Source organism: Polychytrium aggregatum (assembly GCF_025602895.1).
Source record: "Polychytrium aggregatum strain JEL109 chromosome Unknown BJ171scaffold_45, whole genome shotgun sequence".
NCBI lineage: Eukaryota > Fungi > Chytridiomycota > Chytridiomycetes > Polychytriales > Polychytrium > Polychytrium aggregatum.
Genome location: NW_026516247.1, coordinates 367,659 through 377,065, shown reverse-complemented (window position 1 = coordinate 377,065; position 9,407 = coordinate 367,659). Strand labels below are relative to the sequence as shown.

The 9,407-nt window shown below is 57.9% G+C and overlaps 2 protein-coding genes across 2 annotated transcripts; one reads left to right on the top strand and one right to left on the bottom strand.

The window, feature by feature from the left end:
• The first annotated feature begins 866 nt into the window (after positions 1 to 866).
• On the top strand, positions 867 to 4,060 carry BJ171DRAFT_520916 (heme peroxidase). The gene is made up of 11 exons (XM_053112468.1): positions 867 to 1,054; positions 1,141 to 1,286; positions 1,682 to 1,774; positions 1,879 to 1,916; positions 2,046 to 2,172; positions 2,295 to 2,387; positions 2,533 to 2,691; positions 2,747 to 2,857; positions 3,022 to 3,115; positions 3,224 to 3,511; positions 3,562 to 4,060. Exons 1-11 carry the CDS (start codon positions 976 to 978, stop codon positions 3,828 to 3,830), a joined length of 1,497 nt encoding a protein of 498 aa, XP_052962991.1. The 5' UTR covers positions 867 to 975; the 3' UTR covers positions 3,831 to 4,060.
• Positions 4,061 to 4,400: 340 nt separating this feature from the next.
• Positions 4,401 to 8,904, bottom strand: BJ171DRAFT_632996 (7 transmembrane sweet-taste receptor of 3 GCPR-domain-containing protein; the record flags this gene model as incomplete). The annotated part of the gene is made up of 9 exons (XM_053115659.1): positions 4,401 to 4,888; positions 5,250 to 5,498; positions 5,752 to 6,288; positions 6,487 to 6,788; positions 6,891 to 6,968; positions 7,034 to 7,561; positions 7,690 to 7,737; positions 7,914 to 8,252; positions 8,526 to 8,904. The coding sequence occupies 9 exons, from the start codon at positions 8,902 to 8,904 to the stop codon at positions 4,565 to 4,567; spliced, it is 2,784 nt and encodes a 927-aa protein (XP_052962990.1). The 3' UTR covers positions 4,401 to 4,564.
• Positions 8,905 to 9,407: the final 503 nt, after the last annotated feature.

Below are 9,407 nucleotides of genomic sequence, written 5' to 3'. Positions count from 1 at the left end.
TCCCTCCACCGACCCGCCAGCGAATACGCCAACTCGATGGAGCGCCCGTTCGTTGTGCGATACAACGCCCTCACCCAGAGCATCGAGGTCCTGGACACCAAGGACAAGGTTCTCCGATTCGCCTCCAACCTACGCGGCGACATCACCAGGCTGATGAATGCCATCGACCGCATTGCAATGTAATGCCGCCCCGCCGCCTGGCTGCCCGGGGTGTGTCTTCCGGGGGTGTGTCTCCCCCCCTCCCTGCGTGATTGCGACTTGCTCGGAGCAGGGCCGACCCTGCCGCCCGTTGCTCTCCCCTGCGCGCCTCCTGTGGCTCTGTCCGCTCTTGTGAATACAACAGCCACGATCTGCGCGTCGTCGCTCCTTTGGGCCTGCTGTACCGCATGTGCGGGGTGTGTCCTGATGCACAGGGCCCATGGCGGCCGGTGTGGGCCTCTGCGCTGGTTGCACATGTGCCCCAGACGCAACAATCGCACAGCCCACAAGGAGCTGTGCCCGATCGCCTGTGCTCGCCGTCGAACGAACAAGCGACTTTCTCCCCCTGCGGGCTGCCAGGCTTGCTCGCAAGCAATCCCCGCCCCGCCAGCATTCCGCATCGGACGCACCCGCCTTTCCTTTTCGCTCGCATTGCGCTGTCCCCATGTTCCATAAGCGCGAGCCAGCGGGCTGTGTCTCGCTGAAGCCGTAATCCCATGGACTGCCCCGTCGATACCGTCGCCGTCATCGCCCACCGACCGGCGATCGTATTCTTTGTCGATAAGGCTGCGCCGATCTCCCCCGCTGCAACAAGCCCTCCTTGATCGCCTTGGGTATGAAACTCTGCTGAGCAGCTCGCCCCTCGCTTGTGGTCCAACACGCAGAGGGGCGGGTCCCCATAAATACCTCCAGGGGGGGGAGAGTCGCCTTCTCCGCATCCCGCTCGTCTCGGTTCTTCTGCATCTTGGTTCGCAAGCAGCCTCACCAGCCCGAACAATGAAAGCCTCGTGGTCGTTGGTTGGCTCCACCCTGCTCGCTGCCTCGTCGGTCTGGGCCGATGGTTCCGCCCGTATCCGTTCGTACTCGGGCAGCAACAACAACCCAGACTCGCCTGCCCTGGGCACCCCCGGCAACCCGTACCTCAATGTCCTGCCGGCCCAGTTCCGCAGGGGCTGCCGGATCCCCGCCTGGTCTCCAACGGCGTCCAGACTGGCACCCAGCCCAAACCCACGTTCTTTGGCTACCAGGACCAGGAGGAGCCTCTCTCGCGTGCCCAAGTCAACCTGTTCGAGACCTGGTTTGGCCAGGTTCGTGTCGAACTTGCAGATCCATGACTGGGGGAGGGGCGCTGCCCTGGCCAGATCCCACCGCCGATCTGCATGTCACCATCACCGTCTCGTCCATTGCCTGCCTGCTCTCATGGAACCTGTCGCTAACATCGATCGCTGCGTTTGGCTCCTCGTTTCCCAGTTCATCAACCACGATCTCGAGGGACGATGCACTCACGCCCGGCCGTCCAGGGTCGGTACCCCCAACGACTGCTTCGATCTCGGTCCTGCTTCTGCGTTGCTTGAGGCTGGACCATGTCCACCATATCGCCCGTCTCTTGCATTCCAGCTTGATCTCTGTCGCCAAACATCTCCAACGATCCCCTCTTCAAGCCCTCGGCCGACAACCCCTGGAACCCCGGTCACTCTACCAGTCTGTTTTCCCCTCGTCGTCCGTCACCCGGCTCGTCAACGGCGTCCCCACCCCCATCAACAACGGCAACAGCTTCCTGGATCTGTCTACCATCGTAAGTCGCCTTGCGGTTTGTCTTTGCGGTTGACTATGCGGCTGTCTTCACTGACCGGCCTCCATTTGCGGCATCTAACGCTTCCATCCCACCCTCTCCCCCAGTATGGCCTCGACCCCGCCACCAACACACCAAGCTCCGTGTTGGCACCGATGGCCTGCTCCTGACCGGCAACTAACACCGGCGACGGTGGTGCCTACAACCCCTGGTCGGCAAACATCACCACTTACAACCTGGCTCCCTCGACGGCCCAAACTGGTCTGCTGACCAGCTCGAACGGCGCCATCACCCCTCCTGGCCTGTTCCCGCAGGACATCCAGGTTGGAGGCGACTCGCGCGCCGTCGAGAACGTGGCCCTGGCTCTGCTGCATTCCTTCTGGATCCGTGAGCACAACCAGGTGCGTGCTGGCCATGAGCCGGAATGAGGGTGTGGGAGAGCAGAAGACCCTGGCGGGGCAGAGACAAGATCTGCGGCCCTTGTCTAACAGCCTCCTTGTGCCAATCATTCAGCGTCGCCAAGGCAGTCAAGCAGGTCCTGAATGGACGTCTGGTTTCCGCCAGCGACGAGACCATTTTCCAGATTGCCCGTGCCATCACGATCAGCGAATACCAGGTATGTCTTCGCACTCGCGGCGGGACAGTGCATCACTGGGTGCCTACCATCCCGCTCGGCCCCCTCTCCGGAGCCATGCAATTTCAGGCTCGCCTGCGACGCTCGGCATCCACCGGCTGACCAATCATCGACGCTCCGTTTCCAGTACGTCATCTTCAACGAATACGTTCCCACCATCATCGGCAAGCCTCTTCCGTTCTACAACGGCTACAACAAGAGCGTCGATCCCACGACTTCGAACCTGTTCGCCGGTGCCATCTATCGCTATGGCCACTCGACCGTCCGCGACTACGACATCGTGGATGTGTGCACCCACCAGCCCATCTACATTGTTCAACGCCACCAGCACCCTGCCGCAGATCCAAAAGTCGTTCTTTGGCACCAAGGTCAACGTGACCGATGGCATGATCGCCACCCGCTTCCCCTTTGGCGGCCAGATCGTTGTCCTTGGCTCGGGCCGCGACGTCATGGTAAGTGCGGCCACAGTGTCGGTGGGCGGAACATACGCCTGTCCATCCAGCATCCGGACGGCACTCGTTCCTGAGTGATCATGCGGAACAGAGCGACGATTCTCTGGGACTCACTGATACTATCCCCTTTCCACCCTTCCCCACCACAACGTTGTGGCAAACAGACCCCTGCCGCTAGATACCTGGCGCTTGCTTCCGGCTCGAGTGGCGACGGCTTTGCCAACATCTTCTCCTCTCTGATCCTGTCTCGTCAGGCCGGTATGTAGCCGACAGCTGCCAGCTTTGGATCGCGCACATGTGTGCTCTGCCTGCAAGTCACTGCCGGCTTTGCGCCTGCTCATGCTCCGCCGACTATCACTGCCACAGAAACCGACACCATCATCCACAATGCCCTTCGAAACTCGATCGCTCTGGACCTGTTCAGCACCGACATCCTTCGCAGCCGTCTCGACGGCCTCCCCAGCTACACTGCTGTTCGCGCTCGCTATGGCCCCTCGGATCTCCTTACGGCCCCCGAGTGCGTCAAATCGATCTCGTCGGTTGCCTGCTTCCAGCTCATTACGCCCTCAAACCCCTCCCTTGCCCAGTCCCTGCAGTCTCTGTACACCAACGTCACCAGCATCGATGCCCTCGTCGGAGCTCTTGCCGAGGAGCGTGGCCCCAACACCGACCTTCCTCTCACCATCGCCAACTATCTGGCCGAGAGTTTGTACGCAAGAGAGATGGCGATCGTTTCTACACCCCCATCGACCAGCTCTTGCCCACCTTGGCGGACATCATCTCTGGCGAGTTCGGCATTGCCGATGGAGCCGGCATTGCGGACGAGATCTCGTCTGCCCTGGACCTCTACAGCACCTCGATGTCCAACATCATTGGCCGAAACCTTGGTCTGTACGGCCTCCCCAACAACGTCTTCAAGGTTCCCAAGTATGCCAGCGTCGTCCCTTTCTACTCCGCCTGCCCGGCCAACTAATTGTCCCGCTCCATCTTTCACCTCTCAAAGCTCCCATGAATACGCGTGGGTCGCGATGGCCTCTACTCCCGTCTGTTTCCTTCTCGAGATTTGCTTGTTTCTCGAATCTATTTTCCCTCTCCTGGTTCGCTTGATGCATTTTTATATGACTTTGAAACCACCAGGAGTGCACTTTGCACTTGAACGAACGGGACACTGCCCATTCTATGAACATGTAGTATGTGATGAGCTTGCGTCAAGCAATGCCATAAGAAATAGAACAGATCACCTCCGAGCGAAGACCACCAGTCGCTCTCCGGTCTCCACAATCGACATGTACACTGGTCTCGGAGTGCCGGTGGCGAATGGTGCTCTTGGACACACTGGCGAATGGTCACGGCCAGCGCGCGATGGTATTGGGAAACAAACTATTCGGTCAACGATCAAAATCACGGGTGACCCGTTTATGAGTTGGATTGACTGTAGTTCGGGTCCTGCACACACACATACCCGTCATCAGTGCCGCCCCAGGACGATCACTGTTATGGAGGAGCACTCATGGATGCGTATTCCCCGTTTCGCTCCGAACATGCTGTATTCACAGTTTTTGCCCAGGATCGACGCAGCGATCACGACGGTACTGATCGACCGGTGACATATTTTGCTTCTCCATTTCACTTGGCCCACTCTGGTTGAGTTCCTTGTTCTTTGATTTGCCATTTTGGCTTTTGGCTCTTGCGACACACCGAATAAACTCAAGCCGAATAGGGCTGCGTACGCAGGGGTTGGCGTGGATCAGTGGCCTCAGACGGGCGGGTTGTGGGCGACTTGCCATGGGCACCGACAGTGGTTGTGGTTGTGGTGCCCGACTCGGGCTTCCAGGTGCTTGCCGACGCCGAGCCCTTGCGTTGATTCTGCTCCTCGGAGGCTCCCCAAAGCTTCGATCCCAGGACAAAAACGGTGGTGCCCATGGTTGCCGAGACGTTCATCAACGATCGGAGAGTAAAGAGGCCGCTCGGATCCGAGAAGGAGTAGTTGAGGGGATACAAAACCACAACAACTTGCACCCAGAAGGAGATCTGCGGATGCACCAGGAGTCACGGTGAGTATGGAGGTTTACCGTGCCCTGAATGTTCCCATATTGGGAAAAGTGGGCATGGAGTTGTTTGATATGGCTTTGTCGGGTCGCCACAAACGGCACCAGAGCGAACGCCGCTGCTCGAGGCAGTACATCCGTTCATGACTCCGGGTGGAAGGTGTGAATCAAGATGGTAATACCCCCCCCCATTGAGCGACATCACAATCTTGCCGCCGGCCTCACATCATGATGTGCACGGTTAGCCGCTCTGCACTCACACAGAGTCGGTAGTTCTGGACGAACGGCAAGAGACTGCTCAAGCGGGGGTCGACTGGAGCAGGCGGCGGTTGTGCCGTTCTTACCGAGGATCTCAGGTTTTTCTCTTCGTTGAACTGCGACGGGACATTTCGAGTTGAGTGCCCGATCCAGAAGCTGGTCAGTAGGATCGCCATGAATATAAAGAAGATCGAGATCGGGAATGGATCAAAGCTCAGCGTGGTGGAACTTTTGCAGAGCCCAGACGACTCGATGCTGTTCCCGAACGAATCGGTGTTGATGATGGTTCGGATCCACTCCAGGGGCGCCGTAAAGTTCCAAACGAGAATAATGCCCTGGTGTTGCGGTTGTCCCGTGTGTCAAAGGCGTTGCGGGCAGGGGTTGGAAGTGTGTCGTGACGAAATCCATGGTGTCAGTTCGAGCATGCATCCAGGCGAGCATGTATCAATGCGGATACACTCCAGCAGCATCAGCTTGTACCCTTGCAGTCCATCAAGCCCATCCAGCCATCCAACCACAAACCCATCGACACATCCAACCACAAACCCATCCACACGAACATTCGGGCACCCGCCCGCCAACACATACCAACGACACCAGCATCGGAGCAGCCATCGTGAAGAAGAGTTCGTGCGGCCTGAAGCTGATGATCTCGGCCTTGGGGTTCTTGAAGATGCGATAGATGCGCCACATCTTGATGAGCAGTGCGCCAAACATCAGCATCATCGGCAGGACAATCACATATGGCGTCGCCATGCAGGCGGCGTTGAGCGTATTGGCGTCCTGGATGACATTGTCATCCATGCCCATCAGATAATTGCCACACAGGGCGATGCTGGCGCTGAAGCCCATCAGCACCAGAAACGTCGGCGACCCGCCCTTGATTTGGGGCTGTTCACGGTTGAGGATGATGAGGAGGGTGATGCCAAGGGTGATAACCTGGCTGAGGGCCGTGATCAAGAATATAACGATTCGTAGACCCATCGAGATCAGGTGGCGATTCTCGTAGGGAAAGACGGGGTTGAACTGGCCCATGGGCACGATGCCCTGGAAGTACGTGTTCAGCGTGTTGGTGAAGGTGAAGTTCAGGCAGTCGTTGGGACCGATGATGGTGTTGCCGTTGACCTGTGAGTCCCAAATCGGCACGACAAGGGTTGTAAGCACACGGGCAAGTTGACTCGTCGCTGTGGACGGTGCGGGAGCTGCAGACCTTCTATCCCGAGCAGACTGCTGGCAACAACTCATGCGACACTCCATTGTCACTCATCTGCACTACTGCCGCCAGCTTATCTCTGGGTGTTTGGGTCGTGCTGTAACACTTACATCATAAATGGGACCGCAGTACCGGGAGTTGTCCGGGAGCGACTTGAGACGGGCAACTTCGGCCTGAATGGCTGCCACCTGATTGACGTCGAACCAGCCAGAGATCCCGGTGATGTAAGTAAGGCCGCTGAGCAGGCCAGAGTTGACCATGGCGGTGTCACTGAGCGGCACGCCGTCGATGTAGTTCTGAACAAATGGTCCAAAGATCGTGATCCAGTCAAAGGAAGCTGTCGCCAGAACGCGGTTGCCATAGTCGCCGCTGGGATCGGTGTTTGCGGCAGCGATGTAGGATCCATTTGAGGCTGCATAGGTCGCCGGGGGCGTGAGCGGGCGATTGGGCACAAATCAGCAAAGCTCCATTATCGTTTTGCAGGATGGTGTCACGGAATTGTGTCCATACTCACTGAAGACAGCAACAGGAATGACCGTGTCGGTCTGGTATCCAAGGACCTTGACGCCGTCGGCCAAGAACTGCTGCGAGACTAGATGTAAGGCGTGTGTGAGCTAAGTGCATCGCAAATGAGTGGCCGAAGGATTGCGTGCCCACCTTGGGTTTCGGCAAATGGATAGTAGAATGTGCCGATGCTTCGGGTGATCATTTTCGCTCCAGGAATGGCCTTCTGCAGACCCAAGAGAAACATATTGGCGTGGATCATCGTTCTTGGGATCTCCATTGGAAGTAGATACCCAATTGGGATGTTGCCATTTGCGAAGCTGACGTCCGACCGGCTCTTGGCAAACAGACCAGCGGCGTATCCAGTCAAGTACTTTGCTTCCTCCTGGCGCAAGGAGTACCAGCGCGTGTTGGCCGGGATGGGGTTGATGTTGGAGGTCGTCCAGGTGAGAACCTTGAGGCTGGGAAAGTTCTGGGTCAAGGTCACGGTGAGATTGAGCTGCTGGGAAATGGTCACTCCCAGGATGGCAATGTCGATGGAGTTTTGTTGGATAGTGTCGTGAATGAGCTGGTAGTTGGTGTTGAAGCCAATGTTGAAGAGCGTGTAGATGGATATAGAGCTTCCGAACTGAATCTTGAGGTTATTGAGTCCAACGTTGAGCGAGTGTCCGAAACCAGAGTCTGCGAGGTGCAGCATGGCAGTTCGCTCGGGTTAGTGTCGTAGCCGGACCGCGAGTGCTATCGCAAACGGGCAGAGTAGGGTGTTGAATCAACGGCAGCTATGGGTGGGCTCGCAAATGGGACTGCACCTGTTGGCGGACTCGAGCAAGTCAGCAGGATGTTGATCGGTGGGCGATCTACAAGCATCGTGGATGTGGCGAGTTGTCAGTGGCATGGCAAGCACAAGCAATATGAGTAAAACTACCGACGCCATTTGTAGCGACATCCACGGCCGATACCGATCCAGATACCGAGGATCTGGTCGAATGTGTCGGTGTGCACCATCGCTGCGGATGAGGCTCGATGGACATACATGTGAGAGTGTAGACGAGGCTCAGGTCGTGGAAGGTCTGCTTTCCGTCAAAGGATATGAGGGCCTTGGCCTGCTGCCCCAGAGACACCTGTGCGATGCCAGCGTCGGTGAAGCCTGTGAGGGTGTTGCCACTGAGCTGGGCAGCAATGTCGTAGTAGCTGGAGGCATTGGCCACGCTGACGATGCGAATGGCGGGCGATACGTTGGCCAAGGCGAGCAGATTGTTGGGCATAGCGGGAAGGGCAATGATGACTGTGTTTCCGCCGTTGGCAAGCAGTGAGCGAGCGTTGATGCCTTGGCCCTGGGTGGAGGCTGTAACGGCTCCGCTGAGACGCGAGGCTGTCGAGTGTATCGGGGCGATTGTGAGTATGAGCATAGGAACGGAGCTCAACAGCTCGTGACTGCAAAATTACGACGTGCGATGGTGTGCACCGCTGGCTTATAGCGGCGCCTGCGGTGGAACAGTGTCATAGCGTGTGATCGCATGCAACTGACAAAGATCCCCACGGAGATGCCAGCAGCAGAGTGGCTGCGGTGTGTGCGAACAGATTCAGGTGCCTGGGTATCAGCAAACCCAGATGCCCGAACAAGGCAGCGAGATGGAAAACTCACGATCGTAAACCAGCAGAGAGTCGACGACACCCGCGCTCACGGTAAAGCCGTCCGTGACATTGAAAACGCAGGCGCCTTCGTCCATCGCGGGGCTCTGGAAGACAACGGCGGTGGTGTTGACGTTGCCGCCAGTGCTTGCGGAGCTGAATGTGGCCGTTGCGATGGAGCTCCGGCCCGTGGTAGGGTTCCAGACGGCGACGCGGTAGGTTCTCGAGGGATGATAGTAGCCAGCGAGGGTGAGGCTGATGGTTGTGCCGCCGGCAATGGGGAAGATATTGGGCGAGGCAGAGAGGACAGAGAATGCAGCTGCATATGCAGCCAGGGCCAGGACGAGCAGGCACTTGGCCAGCAGCCGGCCAGTCGAAACAACGGACAGCATTGTCGCGACAGGCATCATCGACACCATCGACGTCGCGCAAGGCCGAGTATCGATGTTGGGGTGGAAAGGGCGATGCGGCCAAGTCGAGGGATTTGTACTGCGGCGGTTTCTGTCCAAAGCCATCGACACATGCGACACTGGATCACGAGCAGGCTGGTGGGTGATGTCAGGCTGGCAAAACGAGCTGCGTGCTGGGCCAGAGCAACCATCTGCCGGGCCTGCAGTGGATGCATTGGATTCAGTGATGCAGTGGACATTGGATGCATGTCATGCTTATGAACAGCAAAGTCTGCCCAGGACGTGTGAGTGCGAAAGCAGTGCGAATGGCGCTGATTGGGAGTCCTCAGCACTGATTGAGAGAGCCGTCAGCGCTGATTGTTGTCCGTGGGATCACGCCCGGGTATCTACGTCTGGATCCTTATCCCATCGCTGCAGACAGAGTGTGGCGAGCGGGGCTCGTGGAGACAGATTCGCAGAATCCAGGGGGACATCGCGATCTGGCC

Coding starts and splice junctions, on each gene's coding strand:
- BJ171DRAFT_520916 (XM_053112468.1), top strand. CDS start 976: ATGAAAGCCTCGTGGTCGTTGGTTGGCTCCACCCTGCTCGCTGCCTCG. Junction 2,388..2,532: donor TCACGATCAGCGAATACCAG/GTATGTCTTCGC, acceptor CTCCGTTTCCAG/TACGTCATCTTCAACGAATA. Junction 3,116..3,223: donor GATCCTGTCTCGTCAGGCCG/GTATGTAGCCGA, acceptor TCACTGCCACAG/AAACCGACACCATCATCCAC.